The sequence below is a fragment of the Zonotrichia leucophrys genome, unplaced genomic scaffold, assembly GCF_028769735.1.
Source record: "Zonotrichia leucophrys gambelii isolate GWCS_2022_RI unplaced genomic scaffold, RI_Zleu_2.0 Scaffold_143_115142, whole genome shotgun sequence".
NCBI classification, from domain to species: Eukaryota; Metazoa; Chordata; class Aves; order Passeriformes; family Passerellidae; genus Zonotrichia; species Zonotrichia leucophrys.
This window is the reverse complement of record NW_026992348.1, coordinates 38,805-60,473: the sequence shown is the minus strand read 5'-3', so window position 1 is coordinate 60,473 and position 21,669 is coordinate 38,805. Positions and strand designations below refer to the sequence as shown.

Sequence of the window (21,669 nt, the reverse complement as noted above, 5' to 3'; positions counted from 1 at the left end):
GGCGAGAAACCGGGAAAAAGGGTCAGGGACAACATGGGGATGGGGGAATGGGGGAAAAATGGGGGAAAAATGGGGAAAAACTGGGAAAAATGGGGTGAGAAACCGGGAAAATGGGTCAGGGACCACGTGGGGATGGGGAAATGGGGGAAAAACGGGGTGAGAAACCGGGAAAATGGGGAAAAACTGGGAAAAACGGGGTGAGAAACTGGGAAAAAACTGGGAAAAATGGGGTGAGAAACCGGGAAAAAACTGGGAAAAACGGGGTGAGAAACCGGGAAAAAACTGGGAAAAATGGGGTGAGAAACCGGGAAAATACTGGGAAAAATGGGGTGAGAAACTGGGAAAAATTGGGAAAAATGGGGTGAGAAACTGGGAAAAAACTGGGAAAAATGGGGAGAGAAACTGGGAAAAAAACTGGGAAAAATGGGGTGAGAAACCGGGAAACGGGGAAAAACGGGTGAGAAACCGGGAAAATGGGGAAAAACTGGGAAAAACGGGGTGAGAAACCACGAAAATGGGGAAAAACTGGGAAAAACGGGGTGAGAAACTGGGAAAAAACTGGGAAAAACGGGGTGAGAAACCGGGAAAATGGGTCAGGGACCACGTGGGGATGGGGAAAATTGGGAAAAGTCTGGGAGAAATGGGGTAAAAATGGGGGGAAATGGAGGAAAAATGGGATAAAGGGTCATGGAGATGAAAAAGAGAGGAGGAAGAGGAGGAAGAAGAAAAAGAGGAAAGAGAAAAAAAGGAAGAAGAGGAAGGAGAGGAAGAAGAGGAAGAAGAGGAAAGAAAAGGAACAAAATGAAGAAGAGGAAGAAGATGAAGATGATGAGGAAGAGAGGAAGAGGCAGAGGAAGGAGAGGAAGAAGAGGAAAGAAAAGGAACAAAACGAAGAAGAGGAAGAAGATGAAGAGGAAGAAGAGGAAGAGGAAGAAGAGGAAGAAGAGCAAGAACGGAGGAAGAGGATAAGGAAGAAGAAGAAGAGGAAGAAAAGGAAGAGGAAGAAGAGGAAGAAAAGGAAAAGGAGGAAGGAAGGAGAGGAAGAAGAGGAAGAAGAGGAAGACGAGGAGGAAGAGGAAGAGGCAGAGGAAGGAGAGGAAGAAGAGGAAGAAAAGGAACAAAAGGAAGAAGAGGAAGAAGATGAAGAGGAAGGGGGGAGGAAGAGGAAGGAGAGGAAGAAGGGAGGAAGAGGATAAGGAAGAAGAAGAAGAGGATGAAAAGGAAAAGGGGGAAGGAAGGAGAGGAAGAAGAAGAAGAGGAAGAGGAGAATAAAAGGAAGAGGAAGAAGAGGAAGACGATGAGGAAGAGGAAGAGGCAGAGGAAGGAGAGGAAGAAGAGGAAAGAAAAGGAACAAAATGAAGAAGAGGAAGAAGATGAAGAGGAAGAAGAGGAGGAAGAGGAAGAAGAGGAAGAAGGGAGGAAGAGGATAAGGAAGAAGAAGAAAGGAAGAAAAGGAAAAGGAGGAAGGAAGAAGAGGAAGAGAGGAAGAAAAGGAAGAGGAAGAAGAGGAAGAAGAGGAAGAAGAGGAAGAAGATGAGGAAGAGGAAGAGAGGAAGAGGCAGAGGAAGGAGAGGAAGAAGAAGAAAGAGAAGAAGAAAAGGAAGAAGGAGAGGAAGAAGAAGAAGAGGAAGAAAAGGAAGAGGAAGAAGAGGAAGAAGAGGAAAGAAAAGGAACAAAAGGAAGAAGAGGAAGAAGAGGAAGAAGAGGAAGAAGATGAAGAGGAAGACAATGAGGAAGAGGAAGAGGAGGAAGAAGAGGAGGAGGGAGGAAGGCTCACTCGATGATGTGTCGGGCGTCCACCTCCGAGACGTCGTCGCTGTCGGGGTCCGGAATTTTCTTTTTCTCCTCCACGGGCAGGGCGGGCTGGGCCGGCTGGGGCTGCTCCTCCTCCTCCTCCTGGGGAGGAAGAACCAAATCCCAGGGAAAAATTCATCCAGAATTAATTGGGAATGCTGAGATAATGAGGGCGGAGTTAATTAAAAGGGTGTGAGGTCAATAAGATAATTAATTAGATAATTAATTTTCCAATTGTGCCTTCCTCACCTCCTCCTCCTCCTCGGAGCCGCTCTCCTCGCTGTCGGAGCGCGGAGCCACCTCGTACCTGGGGGGAAAATGGGAATTTTCCAGAACGTGGAACCGCCTCTGGAATTCCCAGTATTCCCAGTATTCCCAGTTTACCCCGGGTTCATCTCCAGCCACGCCTCCCAGTGCTCCCAGCATACCCAGGGTCCATTCCCAGTGCTCCCAGTATTCCCAGTATTCCCAGTTTACCCCGGGTTCATCTCCAGCCAGGCCTCCCAGTGCTCCCAGTACACCTATGGTCTATTCCCAGCGTTCATTCCCAGTGCTCCCAGTGCTCCCAGTATTCCCAGTGCTCATTCCCAGTGTTAATTCCCAGTGCTCCCAGTACACCTATGGTCCATTCCCAGTGCTCCCAGTGCTCATTCCCAGTGCTCCCAGTACACCTATGGTCCATTCCCAGTATTCCCAGTGCTCATTCCCAGTGTTAATTCCCAGTGCTCCCAGTACACCTATGGTCCATTCCCAGTGCTCCCAGTATTCCCAGTTTACCCCGGGTTCATCTCCAGCCAGGCCTCCCAGTGCTCCCAGTACACCTATGGTCCATTCCCAGTGCTCCCAGTGCTCCCAGTGCTCATTCCCAGTGCTCCCAGCATACCCAGGGTCCATTCCCAGTGCTCCCAGTATTCCCAGTGCTCATTCCCAGTGCTCCCAGTACACCTATGGTCCATTCCCAGTGCTCATTCCCAGTACTCCCAGTGCTCATTCCCAGTGCTCCCAGTGCTCCCAGTGCTCATTCCCAGTGCTCCCAGCATACCCAGGGTCCATTCCCAGTATTTCCAGTTTACCCCGGGTTCATCTCCAGCCACGCCTCCCAGTACTCCCAGTACACCTATGGTCCATTCCCAGTATTCCCAGTATTCCCAGTGCTCCCAGTTTACCCCGGGTTCATCTCCAGCCACGCCTCCCAGTGCTCCCAGTACACCTATGGTCCATTCCCAGTGCTCCCAGTATTCCCAGTGCTCATTCCCAGTGCTCCCAGTATCCCCGTTACCCCGGGTTCATCTCCAGCCACGCCTCCCAGTACACCTATGGTCCATTCCCAGTATTCCCAGTGCTCCCAGTGCTCATTCCCAGTGCTCATTCCCAGTGCTCCCAGTGCTCCCAGTGCTCCCAGTATCCCCAGTTTACCCCGGGTTCATCTCCAGCCACGCCTCTCAGTACTCCCAGTACACCTATGGTCCATTCCCAGTCTCCAGTACTCCCATTGTCATTCCCAGTACTCCCAGTACACTTTGGTCCATTCCCAGTATTCCCAGTGCTCGCAGTCTAGCCCGGTTCATCTCCAGCCACGCCTCCTAGTGCTCCCAGTATTCCCAGTGCTCCCAGTGCTCATTCCCAGTGTTAATTCCCAATACTCCCAGTCACCTATGTCCATTTCCCAGTGCTCCAGTATTCCCAGTATCCCCAGTTTACCGGGTTCTCTCCAGCCAGCCTCTCAGTACTCCCAGTACACCTATGGTCCATTCCCAGTCTCCCAGTGCTCCCAGTATTCCAGTTTACCTGGTTCATCTCCAGCCCACTCTCCCAGTACTCCCAGTATACCCAGGGTCATTTCCAGTGCTCCCAGTATTCCCAGTGCTCCAGTTTACCCGGTTCATCTCCAGCCACGCCTCTCATACTCCCAGTACACCTATGTCATTCCCAGTGCTCATTCCCAGTGCTCATTCCCAGTACTCCCAGTACACCTTATGTCCATTCCAGCGTTCATTCCCAGTGCTCCCAGTGCTCCCAGTTTACCCGGGTTCATCTCCAGCCATGCCTCCAGTGCTCCCAGTATCCCATGCTCCCAGTGCTCATTCCCAGTGCTCCCAGTATTCCCAGTATCCCCAGTTTACCCCGGGTTCATCTCCAGCCACGCCTCCCAGTGCTCATTCCCAGTATTCCCAGTGCTCATTCCCAGTGCTCATTCCCAGTATTCCCAGTAGTTCTCATTTCCAGTGCTCCCAGATACCCCGGGTCATCTCCACCAGATTCCCAGTGCTCCCAGTTACCCGGTTCATCTCAGCCGTCCCAGTGCTCCCAGTATTCCCAGTGCTCATTCCCAGTGTTAATTCCCAGTATTCCCAGTGCTCCCAGTTTACCCCGGGTTCATCTCCAGCCACGCCTCCCAGTGCTCCCAGTGCTCCCAGTGTTAATTCCCAGTATTCCCAGTGCTCATTCCCAGTATTCCCAGTGCTCCCAGTGCTCATTCCCAGTATTCCCAGTGCTCATTCCCAGTGCTCCCAGTACACCTATGGTCCATTCCCAGTGCTCCCAGTGCTCCCAGTATTCCCAGTTTACCCCGGGTTCATCTCCAGCCACGCCTCCAGCTGCCCGGCCTTGGGCGCGTCGGTTCCCGTCAGGATTTTGCCGCTCTCCACGTGGATCACCTTCACCGGGAGGTCGCTCATCTGGCTCGTCTCATCCAGGGGCTGGCAACGGGATGGGAATGGTCCAAAATTCCCAAAATTCACCCCAAAAATCATCCCCAGATTGGGAATTTTCAGCCTCAAAAATTCCCCCCAGACTGGGATTGGGAATTGTCAAAAATTCCCAAAATTCACCCCAAAAATCATCCCCAGATTGGGAATTTTCAGCCTCAAAAATTCCCCCCAGACTGGGATTGGGAATTGTCAAAAATTCCCAAAAAAGCCCCAAAAATTCCCCCAGATTGGGAATTTTCAGCCTCAAAAATTCCCAAAAAAGCCCCAAAAATTTCCCCCCAGATTGGGAATTTTCAGCCCCCAAAATTCCCCCCAGACTGGGATTGGGAATTGTCAAAAATTCCCAAAAAAGCCCCAAAAATCCCCCCAGATTGGGAATTTTCAGCCCCAAAAATTCCCCAGGATTGAGACTGAGAATTCTCAAAAATTCCCCAAAATTCCCCCCCAGACAGGGAATTTTCAGCCTCAAAAATCCCCCAGGATTGGGAATTCTCCAAAATTCCCCCAAATTTCCCCAAAATCCCCCAGGATTGGGATAAACCCAGACTCACCTCCCCATCGGGGCCGATGGCCGGAGCCTGACCCTCGGCGTTCTCGGCCTTCTGTGGGGACAACGGGAGGAGGAGGAGGAAGAGGAAGAGGAAGAGGAAGGAGAAGAAAAAAGGGAAGGAGATGAAGGGAAGGAAGGAAGAAAAGGAGAGGAGAAAAGGAAGAAGGAAGAGATAAGAAAGAGGAGAAGGAGAAGAGAAGATGGAGAAGAAGAAGAAGAAGAAAAAGAAGAAGGAGGAAGAGAAGAAGAAGAAGATGGAGAAGAAGATGTGAGAGAAGAAGGAGAAGAGAAGGAGAGAGGAGGAGAGGAGGAGGAGGAGAGAAGATGAAAAGAAGTGAAGAAGAAGGAGAAGAGAAGAGAAGAAGAAGGTGAAGAAGGAGAGAAGATGAAGAAGGAGGAAAAGAAGAAGAGAGATGGAGAAAAAGGAGGGAAGAAGAAGAAGATGGAGATGGAGAAGAAGATGGAGATGAGAAGAAGAAGAAGAAGGGAGAAGAAGGAGAAGAAGATGGAGAAAGGGAGGGAAAAAGAAGAAGAAGAAGAAGAAGAAAAGAAGAAGAAGAAGAAGAAGAGAAGGAAGAAGAGGAGGAGAGGAGAAGGAGAAGAAGGTGAAGAAGAAGATGAAGAGAAGGTGGTGAAGGAAAAGAAGAAGAAGATGAAGAAGAAGGTGAAGAAGAAGAAGAAGAAGGAGGAGAAGAAGAAGAAGGAGGAGAAGGTGAAGAAGAAGGTGGTGAAGAAGAAGATGAAGGAGAAAAAGAAGATGGAGAAAGGAGGAGAAGAAGAGAAGAAGGAGAAGAAGAAGAAGAAGGAGGAGGAGGAAGAGAAGGAGAAGAAGGTGAAGAAGAAGAAGAAGAAGAAGAAGATGGAGATGGAGAAGAAGAAGAAAAAGAAGGAGGAGAAGAAGAAGGGAGAAGATGAAGAAGAAGGCAGTGAAGAAAAAGATGGAGAAGGAGAAGGAGAAGAAGAAGAGAAAGAAGATGGAGAAAAAGGAGGGAAAGAAGAAGGAGAAGGAGAGGAGGAGGAGAAGAAGATGAGAGAAGGTGAAGAAGAAGATGGAGATGGAGAAGAAGAAGAAAAGAAGAAGGAGGAGAGAAGAGGGAAGAAGGCGATGAAGAAGAAATGGAGAAGAGAAGGAGAAGGAGAAGAAGAAGATGGAGAAAAAGGAGGGGAAGAAGAAGGAGAAGGAGAAGGAGGGGGAGGAGGAGGAGAAGAAGGTGGTGAAGAAGAAGATGAGGAAGGAGAAGAAGATGGAGAAAAAGAGGGGAAAAAAAGAAGATGGAGAAGAAGAAGATGGAGAAGGAGAGAAGAAGGAGGAGGAGAAGAAAAGAAGATGAAGAAGATGGAGATGGAGAAGAAGAAGAAGGTGGTGAAGAAGAAGATGAAGAAGGAGAAAAAGGAGGGGAAGAAGAAGAAGATGGAGAAGAAGAAGAAGGAGGAGAAGGTGAAGAAGAAGGTGGTGAAGAAGAAGATGAAGAAGGAGAAAAAGGAGGGGAAGAAGAAGAAGATGGAGAAGAAGAAGGAGAAGAAGGAGAAGGAGGAAGAGAAGAAGGAGAAGAAAAAATGAAGAAGACAAAAGGTTGGAAGGAAGAAAAGGAAAGAGAAGAGACAACGAGAAGAAAGGAAGGAAAGAGAGAAACAAAGAAGAGGAGGAGGAGGAGGAGGAAGGAGACAAAGTCAGCCAGGCCAGCCCAGCCCTGGCCCTGCCTCCAAACCCCCTCGTGGCCTTCCTCCCCCTGCCCCACCTTCTTCTTCTTCTTCTTCTTCTTCTCCTTGGCCACCTGGGCCGCCTTGTGCTGCCGCACCAGCTCCGTCAGGTTGGCCACGTACTCGTCGGTCTGCTGCAGCAGGTAGGCCAGGCGCTTGTCCTTCTTCTGGTCGATCAGCTTGCGGTAGCTCTCATCCGGGCCTGGGGTGGAGGGTCAGGGACCATCTCATCTCATCTCCTCATCAGCCATCCATCCTTCCTCTCTCGCTGCGGGGAGGGTGGACATCCTCATCTCAGTCTATTACCTTCTATCCTCTCCTCTACCCATCCCCTTCCTCATCCTCAGGCCCTTGGGGGGGGGGAGAGGGTCAGGGACCATTCCTCATCTCTCATCATCATCATCCATCTCATCTCCATCATCCCATCATCCCCATCCCCTTCCTCATCCTCGGCCTGGGGGGGGAGGGGTCAGGGAACCCATCTCAACCCATCACCCCATCATCATCCTGCGGGGGGTCGACCTTCATCCTCACCCATCCATCCTATCCTCTCATCACATCATCCTCATCCTCATCCCCATCCCCTTCCTCATCCTCGGCCTGCGGGGGAGAGGGTCAGGGACCATCCTCATCCTCATCATTCCATCTCATCCTTCCCATCTCATCATTCATCCACCTATCCCATCCCATCCATTCATTCGCTACAGGACTCCCATCTCATCTCATCTACCTCCCTTCCTCATCCTCGGCCTGCGGGGGGAAGGGGTCAGGGACCATCTCCTCATCCCCATCCATCCTCATCCTCAGCCTCACTCATCATCATCCCTTCCTCATCCTCGCCTGCCGGGGGAAGGGTCAGCCTATCCTCATTCCTCATCTGCCCATCTCATCTACTCATCCTCATCCTGCCTCAGTCACTCCTATCCTCATCTCATCCCATCCCTTCCATCCTCGGCCTGCTGGGGGGAGAGGGGTCAGGGACCATCCTCATCTCACTCAGCCTCATCATCATCTCATCTCAGCCTCAGTCACATCCCTTCCCATCCATCCCTTCCCTCATCTCAGCCTGCGGGGAAGGGTCAGGGACCATCCTCATCCTCATCATCATCCCCTTCCTCATCCCCATCCTCATCCCCTTCCTCATCCTCGGCCTGCGGGGGAAGGGGTCAGGGACCATCCTCATCCTCAGCCTCAGCCTCATCATCATCCTCATCCCACCTCATCCCCTCCCATCCCCTTTCCTCTCATGCCCAGGCCACTTCCATCATCCTCTCATCCTCATCCTTCTCTCTGCTCCGATCCCTCCTCAGTCTCGGCAGTCGCAGGGAACTCCATCCGGGACGCGAGGACCATCATCTTCATCCTCATCCATCCTCATCCATCCATCTCATCATCCATCAATCCTCTCCTCCTCATCCTCTGCCTCCGAGTCCCATCCATCCTCATCCATCCATCATCCATCCTCACTCATCCATCCATCTCCTCCTCATCCTCAAGTCATGCACATATCACATCCATCATCCATCATCATCCATCCATCATCCATCCTCCATCCACATCCATCCTCTCATCCATCTCCTCCATCATCCATGCATCCATCATCATCATTCCATCATCCATCATCCTCATCCTCATCCATCCATCACCCATCCTCATCATCCATTCCATCCATCATCCATCACTCATCCAGTCATCCACCATCATCCATCCATCATCCATCATCCTCATCATCCATCATCCTTTCCATCCATCCATCCATCACCATCCATCATCCATCATCCATCCATCCATCATCCATCCATCATCCATCATCATCCATCCCATCATCCTTCATCATCCATCCATTCCATCCATCCATCCATCCTCATCCATCACATCCATCATTCCATCCATCATCCATCCATATCCATATCCATCCATCCATCATCCATCATCCATCATCCATCCATCCATCATCCATCCATCATCCATCCATCCATCCATCATCCATCCATCCATCATCCATCATCCATCCATCCATCATCCATCATCCATCCATCATCCATCCATCATCATCCATCCATCTATTCCATCCATCATATCCATCATCCATCATCCATCATCCATCCATCCATCATCCATCCATCCATCATCCATCCATCATCCATCCATCCATCCATCCATCATCCATCCATCCATCATCCATCCATCATCCATCATCCATCCATCCATCATCCATCCATCATCCATCATCCATCCATCATCCATCCATCATCCATCCATCATCCATCATCCATCCATCCATCATCCATCCATCCATCATCCATCCATCCATCATCCATCCATCCATCCATCCACCATCCATCCATCCATCATCCATCCATCATCATCCATCCATCTCATCCATCATCCATCCATCCATCATCCATCATCCATCCATCCATCATCCATCCATCATCCATCATCCATCATCCATCCATCATCCATCCATCATCCATCCATCATCCATCCATCATCCATCCATCATCCATCCATCATCCATCCATCCATCCATCATCCATCCATCCATCATCCATCCATCCATCATCCATCCATCATCCATCCATCATCCATCCATCCATCCATCCATCCCATCCCTCCATCCTTCCATCCAATGACACATCTCCATCCTCACATCCATCCAACATACCATCCTTCCACCACACCCAGTCCACCACAGCTGTCCATCCATCCATCCACTCTCCATCCGTCCGATTCCACCATATCCTCATCCTTCCTTTCCATCCTCCTCCATCCATCCATCATCCATCCATCCATCCATCCATCCATCATCCATCCATCATCCATCCATCCATCCATCCATCATCCATCCATCCATCATCCATCCATCATCCATCCATCCATCCATCCATCCATCCATCATTTCCATCTCCACCTCCATCCATGACCATCCATCATCCATCATCCTATCCATCCTCTTCCACATCCATCCATCATCCATCCATCATCCATCCATCATCCATCCATCCATCCATCCAAGATCTCCTCCAACCTTCCACCAGATGGACACATCTCCACCTCAGCACCACCAACATTGACCAGAACCTTCCCACCACACCCCTGGTGGCCACCACAGCTGTCCATCCACCCCAACATTGTCCATCTGTCCCGCTGTCCCACCATGAGCCTCCTCATCCTCTCCTTCTCGATGCGCTCGTTCTCCATCCATCCATCCATCCATCCATCATCCATCCATCCATCCATCATCCATCCACCCCAACATTGTCCATCTGTCCCGCTGTCCCACCATGAGCCTCCTCATCCTCTCCTTCTCGATGCGCTCGTTCTCCATCCATCCATCATCCATCCATCCATCCATCCATCCATCCATCATCCATCCATCATCCATCCATCATCCATCATCCATCCATCCATCCATCCATCATCCATCCATCCACCCCAACATTGTCCATCTGTCCTGCTGTCCCACCATGAGCCTCCTCATCCTCTCCTTCTCGATGCGCTCGTTCTCCTTCTTCTGCTCGCGCTCCGTGTTGGCGTGGTAGGTGGCCACGGCCTTGGTCAGCTTCTGGATCTTGCCGCTGACGCTCCGGTGGTACTCCTTGAAGTCCTTGGCGTGCTGCAGGATGCTGTTGAGGTATTCCTGTGGAGGACAAGGAGGACACGTGGAGGTCAACGCGGTGGGAATGGCAGGAGAAGGTGGAATGGGGGAGATGGAGGGGTTGGGTGGAGGAGAGAGGTGGGGGCTGGAGGTTCTGGTGGTCAGGAGAAGGTTGTGATGGTCAGGAGAAGGTCCCAATGGTCAGTAGAGGGTTCTGAGGGTCAGGAGAGGGTTGTGGTGGTCAGGAGAGGGTTGTGATGGTCACCAGAAGGTTCTGATGGTCAGGAGAAGGTTATGGTGGTCAGGAGAAGGTTGTGGTGGTCAGGAGAAGGTTGTGATGGTCACCAGAAGGTTCTGGTGGCCAGGAGAGGGTTGTGATGGTCAAGAGAAGGTTCTGATGGCCAGGAGAAGGTTGTGATGGTCAGGAGAAGGTTGTGATGGTCAGGAGAAGGTTGTGATGGTCAGGAGAAGGTTGTGATGGTCAGGAGAAGGTTGTGGTGGTCAGGAGAAGGTTGTGATGGTCACCAGAAGGTTCTGGTGGTCAGGAGAGGGTTGTGATGGTCAGGAGAAGGTTGTGATGGTCAGGAGAAGGTTATGGTGGTCAGGAGAAGGTTGTGATGGTCACCAGAAGGTTGTGATGGTCACCAGAAGGTTGTGATGGTCAGGAGAAGGTTCTGATGGCCAGGAGAGGGTTGTGATGGTCAGGAGAAGGTTGTGATGGTCACCAGAAGGTTCTGATGGCCAGGAGAGGGTTGTGATGGTCAGGAGAAGGTTCTGATGGTCAGGAGAGGGTTCTGATGGTCAGTAGATGGTTCTAATGGTCAGCAGAAGGTCCCAATGGTCAGGAGAAGGTCTCAATGGTCATTAGAAGGTCTCAATGGTCATTAGAAGGTCCCGGTGGTCAGTAGAAGGTCCAAATGACCATCACAGAGTCCCACCAGCCATCAGGTTGTCCCAAGTCCCATTGAGCGCTCCCAACACCAAACCTTGGACCACCAACCCCAACTCCCTGGAATCCCTGGAATTCATGAAATTCCTGAAATCCCTGAAATTCCTGAAATCCCTGAAACTCCTGAAATCCCTGAAATTCCTGAAATTCCTGAAATTCCTGAAATCCCTGGAATTCCTGAAATTCCCAAAATCCCTGAAATCCCTGAAATCCCTGAAACTCCTGAAATTTCCAAATTCACTGAAACTCCTAAAATCCCTGGAATTCCTGAAATCCCTGAAATCCCTGAAACTCCTGAAAATTCCTGGAACTCCTGAAATTCCTGAATTCCCTTTAATCCCTGAAATCCCTTTAATTCCTGAAATCCTTGGAATTCGCTGAAACCCCTGAAATTCCTGAAACTCCTGAAATCCCTGGAATTCCTGAAACTCCTGAAATTCCCTGAAATTCCTGAAATCCGTGAAACCCCTGAAATTCCCTGAAATCCCTGAAATCCCTGAGACTCCTGAAACTCCTGAAACCCCTGGAATCCCTGAAACTCCTGAAATCCCCTGGAATTCCTGAAATCCCTGAAATTCTCTGGAATCCCTGAAATCCCTGAAATTCCTAGGATTCCCAAATTCCCTGAAACTCCTGAAATCCCCGGAATTGCCCAGAACTCCCTGGAATTCCCACCCAAGGACAGCCCTGACCTGGTGCTTCTGGCGGCGCTTCCTCTCCTGCTCGATCTTCTGCTGCTTCTCCAGCTTCTCGGTGATGCGCGCCTCGCGCAGCGACTGCCGCTTGCTGCGCTTGTAGGCCTTGGCGTTGAGCGCCGTCTCCAGCGCCGTGTCGCGCCGCATGCACACCACCACCTCCTGACGCAGCTGGGACACCCAGAGAACGTCCAGGAGGTCGTTATGGGGGCCACCACAAGGTTCCTGGTCCTAAATCCTCATTTTTTTGGAGCCACCACAAGGTTCCTGGTCACAAATCCCTTGTGGTTTTTGTGGAAGCCACCACAAGGTTCCTGGTCCCAAATCCTGGTTTCTTTGGGAGCCACCACCACAATGCTCCTGCTCCCAAATCCTGGTGGTGTTCCCAGTGCTCCTGACACAGCTACAACCCAAAAGAACGTCCAGGAGGTCGTTATGGGGGCCACCACAAGGTTCCTGGTCCTAAATTCCTTGTGGTTATTTTGGGGGGCCACCACAAGGTTCCTGCTCCCAAATCCTGGTGGTGTTCCCAGTGCTCCTGATGCAGCTGGAACCCCAAAAGAACGTCCAGGAGGTCGTTATGGGGGCCACCACAAGGTTCCTGGTCACAAATCCTGGATTTTGTGGGAGCCACCACCCCAAGGTTCCTGCTCCCAAATCCTGGTGGTCCTGGTGCTCCTGCCACAGCTGGAACCCCAAAAGAACGTCCAGGAGGTGGTTATGGGGGGCCACCACAAGGTTCCTGGTCCTAAATCCCTTGGGGGCCACCAAGAGGTTCCTGGTCCTAAACTTTGGTTATGTTGGGAGCCACCACCAGGGGCAGGTGCGCTTGTAGGCCTTGGCGTTGAGCGCCGTCTCCAGCGCCGTGTCGCGCCGCATGCACACCACCACCTCCTGACGCAGCTGGGACACCCAGAGAACGTCCAGGAGGTCGTTATGGGGGGCCACCACAACGTTCCTGCTCCTAAATCCCTTGGGGGGCCACCACAATGTTCTTGGTCCTAAATTTTGGTTATTCTGGGAGCCACCACCACCTCCTGACGCAGCTGGAACCCCAAAAGAACATCCAGGAGGTCGTTATGGGGGGCCACCACAAGGTTCCTGGTCCTAAATCCCTTGGGGGCCACCACAAGGTTCCTGGTCCCAAATTTTGGTTTTTTTGGGGGCCACCACAAGGTTCCTGGTCACAAATTTTGGTGTTCCCAGTGCTCCTGATGCAGCTGGAACCCCAAAAGAACGTCCAGGAGGTCGTTATGGGGGGCCACCACAAGGTTCCTGGTCCTAAATTCCCTGTGGTTGTTTTGGGGGCCACCACCACCTCCTGACGCAGCTGGGACACCAGAGAACGTCCAGGAGGTCGTTATGGGGGGCCACCACAAGGTTCCTGGTCCTAAATTCCTTGTGGTTTTTTTGGGGGCCACCACAAGGTTCCTGGTCCTAAATCCCTTGGGGGCCACCACCACAAGGTTCCTAGTCACAAATTTTGGTGTTCCCAGTGCTCCTGATGCAGCTGGAACCCCAAAAGAACGTCCAGGAGGTTGTTTTGGGGGCCACCACAAGGTTCCTGGTCCTAAATCCCTTGGGGGCCACCACAAGGTTCCTGGTCCCAAATTTTGGTTTTTTTGGGGGCCACCACCACCTCCTGACGCAGCTGGAACCCCAAAACGGAGAAAACCGAGGTTGTTTTGGGGGCCACCACAAGGTTCCTGGTCCTAAATTCCCTGTGGTTTTTTTGGGGGCCACCACAAGGTTCCTGCTCCCAAATTTTGGTTATTTTGGGAGCCACCACCACCTCCTGACGCAGCTGGGACACCCAGAGAACATCCAGGAGGTCATTTTGGGGGCCACCACAAGGTTCCTGGTCCTAAATTTTGGTTTTTGTGGGAGCCACCACCAGAACCAAATCCTGGTATTTTTGGGAGCCACTACAACGTTCCTGCTCCCAAATCTGTTTTTTTTGGGAGCCACCACCACCTCCTGACGCAGCTGGGACACCAGAGAACGTCCAGGAGGTCGTTATGGGGGGCCACCACAAGGTTCCTGCTCCTAAATCCCTTGTGGTCTTTTTGGGAGCCACCACCACAATGTTCCTGCTCCCAAATCCTGGATTTTTCATTTTTTGGGAAAATCCATCATCCATTTTTTGGGAGCCACCACCACTCCCAAACCCTGGGGTTTTTTGGATCCACCCCAACGTTCCTGCTCCCAAATCCTGGATTTTTTGGGAGCCACCACCACAACATTCCTGCTCCTAAATCCTGGATTTTTTAGGAGCCACCACCACTCCCAAATCCTGGGTTTTTTTGGGATCTACCACAACGTTCCTGGTCCCAAATCCTGGATTTTTGATTTTTTGGGAGCCACCATCACTCCCAAATCCTGGTTTTTTTTGGGATCTACCCCAACGTTCCTGCTCCTAAATCCTGGATTTTTTGGGAGCCACCACCACAACATTCCTGCTCCTAAATCCTGGTTGTTTTGGGATCTACCACAACGTTCCTGGTCCCAAATCCTGGATTTTTTAGGAGCCACCACAACGTTCCTGGTCCCAAATCCTGGATTTTTGATTTTTTTGGGAGCCACCACCACTCCCAAATCCTGAAGTTTTTGGGATCTATCACCACAATGTTCCTGCTCCCAAACCCTGTTTTTTTTAGGAGCCACCACCATGTTCCTGCTCCCAAATCCTGGATTTTTGATTTTTTGGGATCTACCAAAACGTTCCTGGTCCCAAATCCTGGATTTTTCATTTTTTGGGAAAATCCATCTTCCATTTTTTGGGAGCCACCACCACTCCCAAACCCTGGGTTTTTTTGGGATCTACCACAAGGTTCCTGCTCCCAAATCCAGTTTTTTTTTAGGAGCCACCACAACGTTCCTGGTCCCAAATCCTGGATTTTTGATTTTCTGGGAGCCACCACCACTCCCAAATCCTAGATTTTTGATTTTTTGGGATCCACCCCAACGTTCCAGCTCCTAAACCTTGGTTTATTTGGGAGCCACCACCAGGTTCCTCCTCCTAAATCCTGAATTTTTTGGGAGCCACCACCACAACCTTCCTGCTTCCAAATCCTGGATTTCTTGGAGCCACCACCATGTTCCTGGTCCCAAATCCAGTTTTTTTTAGGAGCTAGCGAAACGTTCCTGGTCCCAAATCCTGGATTTTTCATTTTTTGGGAAAATCCATCATCCATTTTTTGGGAGCCACCATCACTCCCAAATCCTGGTTTTTTTGGGAGCCACCACCACGTTCCTGCTCCCAAATCCTGGATTTTTTGGAGCCACCACCACTCCCAAATCCTGGGTTTTTTTGGGATCTACCACAACGTTCCTGGTCCCAAATCCTGAATTTTTCATTTTTTGGGAGCCACCACCACTCCCAAATCCTGGATTTTTGATTTTTTGGGATCTACCAAAACGTTCCTGGTCCCAAATCTTGGATTTTTGATGTTTTGGGTTCCTGCTGCCAAGCCCAGCCCTCACCTGGCGCTGGAAGTTGAGCAGCCTCAGGGCCTTGAGCTCGATGGTGGCTTTGGTCCTCAGGTCTCCGGCCAAGGAGCCGGGCAGGTTCTCCAGCTCCTGGATGCGGTGGGCGATGCGGGCCTGGAGCCTGAGGAGGAGGAAGATGAGGAGGAAGAGGAAGGATTTGGGATGAGTTCAGCTCGTGATTCCCGTTTGGAAGAGGGTGGGAGTGGTGGGAAGTCACCTCCAGAATTTTGGGATGGGTTGGGATGGGATGGAGAAGAAAAATGGGAAGGAGGCGAAGGGTGGGAAGGAGGAAAGGAGAGGAGGAGGAGGAGGAGGAAGAAGAAAAAAAGGATGGGAGGAGGAAAGGCCCAGAAGGTCTCAGGAAGAAGGGAAGAAGGAGGAGGAGGAGAAGAGGAGGTGATGGAAAGCTCCAGAAGATCCCATGAAAAAGGGAGAGAAATGAAGAAGAGGAGGACATGGAAGGTTCCAGAAGCTCTCATGAAGAAAGAGAGAAAAGAAGAAGAGAAGGAGGAGGAGGAGGAGGAGGAGAAGGAGAAGGGAGAAGGAGAAGAAGGAGAAGAAGGAAGAGAGGAGAAGGAGGAGAAGAAGGAGAAGGAAAGCTCCAGAACATCCCATGAAAACGGGAGAGAAATGAAGAAGAGGAGGACACGGAAGGTTCCAGAAGCTCTCCTACACAAGGAACCCACCCCAGGAGGACACGGAAGGTTCCAGAAGCTCTCCTACAGAAGGAACCCCACCCAGGTGGACATGGAAGGTTCCAGAAGTTCTCATGAAAAAAGAAAGAGAGAAATGAAGAAGAGAAGGAGAAGGAGAAGAAGGAGGAGGAGGAGGAGAAGGAAAGCTCCAGAAGATCCCATGAAAAAGGGAGAGAAATGAAGAAGAGGAGGACATGGAAGCTTCCAGAAGCTCTCCTACAGCAGGAACCCCACCCAGGTGGACGTGGAAGGTTCCAGAAGCTCTCCTACAGCAGGAACCCCATCCAATCCCACCCAGGAGGACATGGAAGCTTCCAGAAGCTCTCCTACAGCAGGAACCCCACCCAGGTGGACGTGGAAGGTTCCAGAAGTTCTCATGAAGAAAGAAAGAGAGAAAAGAAGAAGAGAAGGAGGAGGAGAAGAAGAAGGAGAAGGAGAAGAAGGAGGAGGAGGAGAAGGAGAAGGAGAAGAAGGAGGAGAAGGAGAAGGAGGAGGAGAAGGAGAAGGAGATGAAGAAGGAGGAGAAGGAGGAGAAGAAGGAAAGTTCCAGAACATCCCATGAAGAAAGGAGAGAAATGAAGAAGAGGAGGACATGGAAGGTTCCAGAAGCTCTCCTGGAACCCCATCCAACCCCACAGGACACGGAAGGTTCCAGAAGCTCTCCTACACAAGGAACCCCACCCAGGAGGACATGGAAGGTTCCAGAAGCTCTCATGAAGAAAGAAAGAGAGAAATGAAGAAGAGAAGGAGGAGAAGGAGAAGGAGAAGGAGAAGGAGAAGGAGAAGGAGAAGGAGAAGGAGAAGGAGGAGGAGAAGGAGAAGGAGAAGGAGGAGGAGGAGAAGGAGAAGGAGAAGGAGAAGGAGAAGAAGGAGGAGAAAGAGGAGAAGGAGAAGGAGAAGGAGGAGAAGGAGAAGAAGGAGGAGGAGGAGGAGAAGGAAAGTTCCAGAACATCCCATGAAGAAAGGAGAGAAATAAAGAAGAGGAGGAGGAGGAGAAGAAGGAGAAGGAGGAGGAGAAGGGAGGAGAAGGAGGAGAAGGAGAAGAAGAAGGAGGAGGAGGAGAAGAGGAGGTGATGGAAAGTTCCAGAACATCCCATGAAAAAAGGAGAGAAATGAAGAAGAGGAGGACACGGAAGGTTCCAGAAGCTCTCCTACAGAAGGAACCCACCCAGGAGAACACGGAAGGTTCCAGAATCTCCCCCCCCGCTGTACCTGTACTCCCTCTCCTGCAGGATCTCCACGGGGTCGAGCCCGCGCGGTTTCTGGATGGGCGTGATCCGGTTCTGCTTGGCGTGCAGGGGCAGCGCCGGCGGCGCCGGCTGGCCCGGCGAGGGCGGGGGGGGCCCGGGCGACGCCGGCGGCACCGCCGGGGGCACCGGGGACGGGCGGCCGGCGGGGGGGGGCGGCAGCAGCTTCTGGGGGGCCCCGCCCGGGGCGGCCGCTGATAACGGGCCTGGGGGGGAGAGAAAAAATTTCATTATTTACCAAAAAAAAATTGAATTTTTTGGTGAGAAATTAGTCCAAAATTTCTATTTGGTTATGCGGAAATTGACCCTAAAGAAGCAAAAAATATCGCCCAAAATTATGAGGAAATCGACCCTAAATAACCAAAAAAAGTCACCCAAAATTATGAGGAAATCAACCCTAAATAACCCAAAAAAATCACCCAAAATTATGAGGAAATCAACCCTAAATAACCAAAAAAAATCACCCAAAATTATGAGGAAATCCATGTTAAATTCCCCCCAGAAAATCAAATTACTATGAGAGGAGTTAAAGGGAGTTGCACAAATTCGGAGTATCTGACTTGTGGATGAATTTGTCCAAAATTCCAGCCCCAACCCCAAGATTTTAACCAGGAATTTTCTTTCCCTTCCCACCCTCCCAGAGCTGAGAAATTTGGGGTGAATTTGCAGGAATTTTTGGGTGAATTTTGGGTGAAATTTGGGTGAATTTTGGGTGAATTTTGGGTGAAATTTGGGTGAATTTTGGGTGAATTTGGGGTGAAATTTGGGTGAAATTTGGGTGAATTTTGGGTGAATTTTTGGGTGAAATTTGGGTGAAATTTGGTGAATTTTGGGTGAAATTTGGGTGAATTTTGGGTGAAATTTGGGTGAAATTTGGGTGAATTTTGGGTGAATTTTGGGTGAAATTTGGTGAATTTTGGGTGAAATTTGGGTGAATTTTGGGTGAAATTTGGGTGAATTTTGGGTGAATTTTGGGTGAAATTTGGTGAATTTTGGGTCTTACCTTCGGGCCAGGGTTTGGGGGGTCCCCCTGGGGGCTGGCCTGGCATTCCTGGGGGAACTCCTGAGGGTCCAGGAGGGGGCATGTTGGGCCCTCCTATTCCTGAAAAATTGCCAAAAATGAGGGAAAAATGGGAAAAAAAGGGGGATAAAAGGGAAGAAGGGAAAAAAAAGGAAAAAAAAAAGGGAAAAAAGGGGAAAAAAAGGGGGAAAATGGGGAAAAAAGGGGGAAAAGGAGGAAAAATGGGGGGGAAAAAAGGGGGGATAAGGGAGGAAAATGGGGGAGAAAAAGGGGAAAAAAGGGGGAAAAATGAGAGAAAAAAGGGGAGAAAAAAGAGGAAAAATGGGGGGAAATGGGGAGGAAAATTGGGGGGAAAATGGGGAAAAAAGGGGGAAAAAGGGGGAGAAAAAAGGGGAAAAAAGGGGGGAAAATGGGGGAAAAAAGGGGAAAAAAGGGGAAAAAGGGAAAAAAGGGAGGAAAATGGGGGAGAAAAAGGGGAAAAAAAGGGGGGAAAAAGGGAGAAAAGGGGAAAAAAGGGGAAAAAAAGGGGGGAAAATGGGGGAGAAATGGGAAAAAAGGGGGAAAAATGGGGGGGAAAAAAGGGGGGAAAATGGGAAAAAGGGAGGAAAATGGGGGAGAAAAAGGGGAAAAATGAGAGAAAAAAGTGGAAAAATGGGGGAAAATGGGGGAGCAAAAAGGGGAAAAAAGGGGAAAAAGCGGGAAAAAAAAGGGGGAAAATGGGGGAGAAAAAAGGGGGAAAAAGGGAGGAAAAAGGGGGGAAAAAGTGGGGGGGAAAGGGAAAAAACTCTGCAGAATTATATCCCAGAAATTCAGATTACAGCAAGAAATTCATGCTGGAAATTCTGCTCCCAGCTCACAGGATTATATCCCAAAAAATCGGGGAATTCCTGCAGGAAATTCTGTTCCCAACCTGCCCAACCCTGTAGAATTATATCCCGAAAAAATCAGATTTCAGCAGAGAATTCCTGCAGGAATTGCACAGAATAATAAAACTCCTCACAGATCCCAGGACAGAATGGGACAAACTCCTCACAGACCCCAGGATGAAAAGGGATGAATTCCTCACATATCCCAGGATGGAATGGGACAAAGTCCCCACAAATCCCAGGATGGAAAAGGGATGAGTTCCCCTCAGATCCCCCAGGACAGGATGGGACAAACTCCCCACAGATCCCAGGATAAAATGGGACAAACTCCCCACAGATCCACCAGGACAGAATGGGACAAACCCCACAAATCCCAGGATAAAATGGGACAAACTCCTCACAGATCCCAGGATGAAAAGGGATGAGTTCCTCACAGATCCCAGGACAGAATGGGACAAACTCCCCTCAGATCCCCCAGAACAGACAGAACAAGGACAAACTCCCCACAGACCCCAGGATGAAAAGGGATGAGTTCCTCACAGATCCCAGGATAAAATGGGACAAACTCCCCACAGATCCCAGGATGAAAAGGGATGGCAAAAAGACTCCTCAAAGATCCCAGGACAGAATGGGACAAACTCCACAAATCCCAGGATGAAAAGGGATGAGCTCCCCACAGATCCCCGGATGGAATGGGACAAACTCCCCACAGATCCCAGAACAGAATAGGACAAATTCCCCACAGATCCCAGGATGAAAAGGGATGAGTTCCTCAAAGATCCCAGGATGGAATGGGACAAACTCCCCACAAATCCCAGGATGGAACGGGACAAACTCCCCACAGACCCCAGGATGAAATGGGACAAACTCCTCACAGATCCCAAGATGGAATCAGATGAGCTCCCCACAGATCCCAGGATGGAAAGGGACAAACTCCTCACAGATCCCAGGATAGAATGGGACAAACTCCCCACAAATCCCAGGATGAAAAGGGATGAGTTCCTCACATATCCCAGGACAGAACAAGGACAAACTCTCCACAAACGCCTCACATATCCCAGGATGGAATGGGATCCCAGGATGGAACGGGACAAACTCCTCACAAATCCCAGGATAAAATGGGACAAACTCCCCACAAATCCCAGGATGGAATGGGACAAACTCTCCATAAATCCCAGGACAGAATGGGACAAACTCCTGACAGATCCCAGGATGGAAAGGGATGAGTTCCTCACAGATCCCAGGACAAAACAAGGACAAACTCCCACAGATCCCTGAACAGAACAAGGACAAACTCTCCACAAACTCCTCACAGATCCCAGGATGGAATGGGAGGAGCTCCCCAAAGATCCTAGGATGGAATAGGATAAATGGAATGGGATGAATTCCCCACAGATCCCTCAGGACAGAATGGGACAAACTCCCACAGATCACAGGACAGAAAAAGGACAAACTCTCCATAAATCCCAGGACAGAATGGGACAAACTGCCCTCAAATCCCTCCAAACCCCCCAAAACACATCCTCAGGTAATTCCAGGACTTCCCAAACCCCCTCCCCACTCCCCACCCCTCCTCACCGTGAGCTCTGGAGTAGCCGGGCGGCGCCGGCCCCACTAGGGGATGGAATGGGACAAACTCCCCACAAATCCCAGGATGGAATGGGACAAACTCCCTTCAGATCCCAGGATGTAAAGGGATGAGTTCCTCAAAGATCCCAGGACAGAATGGGACAAACTCCTCACAAATCCCCCAGGACAGGATGGGACAAATTCCCCACAAATCCCAGGACAGAATGGGACAAACTCCTCACAAATCCCAGGATGAAAAGGGATGAGTTCCTCACATATCCCAGGATGGAACGGGACAAACTCCTCACAGACCCCAGGATGAAAAGGGACAAACTCCCCACAGATCCCCCAGGACAGGATGGGACAAACTCCCCACAAATCCCAGGATGAAAAGGGATGAGTTCCTCACAGATCCCAGGATAGAATGGGACAAACTCCCCACAGATCCCAGGATGAAAAGGAATGAGTTCCTCAAAGATCCCAGGATGAGAAGGGACAAACTCCCCACAGATCCCAGGACAGAATGGGACAAACTCCCCACAAATCCCAGGATGGAAAAGGGATGAACTTCCCACAGATCCCAGGACAGAACAAGGACAAACTCCCCACAGATCTCCAAAGACAGAATGGGACAAACTCCCCACAGATCCCAGGATAAAAAGGGACAAATCCCTCAAATATCCTTCGACACAATGAGACAAACTGCCCCCAAACCCCCCAAACCCCCTCCCCACTCCCCACCCCTCCTCACCGTGAGCTCTGGAGTAGCCGGGCGGTGCCG

At 50.6% G+C, this 21,669-nt stretch overlaps 1 protein-coding gene across 1 annotated transcript in view; it reads right to left on the bottom strand.

Moving 5' to 3' along the window:
* Nucleotides 1-21,669, bottom strand: part of SMARCA4 (SWI/SNF related, matrix associated, actin dependent regulator of chromatin, subfamily a, member 4) — a 75,008-nt gene that overhangs the window by 38,998 nt on the left and 14,341 nt on the right. The window contains exons 6-16 of the mRNA XM_064737961.1: nt 18,436-18,534; nt 17,398-17,638; nt 15,485-15,611; nt 11,999-12,172; nt 10,226-10,399; nt 7,892-7,907; nt 6,795-6,946; nt 5,057-5,107; nt 4,363-4,493; nt 2,044-2,101; nt 1,778-1,896 (exon numbers count right to left, since the gene is read on the bottom strand). Coding sequence (XP_064594031.1) covers nt 1,778-1,896; nt 2,044-2,101; nt 4,363-4,493; nt 5,057-5,107; nt 6,795-6,946; nt 7,892-7,907; nt 10,226-10,399; nt 11,999-12,172; nt 15,485-15,611; nt 17,398-17,638; nt 18,436-18,534 — 1,342 coding nt within the window. The remainder of the gene's footprint in view (nt 1-1,777; nt 1,897-2,043; nt 2,102-4,362; nt 4,494-5,056; nt 5,108-6,794; nt 6,947-7,891; nt 7,908-10,225; nt 10,400-11,998; nt 12,173-15,484; nt 15,612-17,397; nt 17,639-18,435; nt 18,535-21,669) is intronic.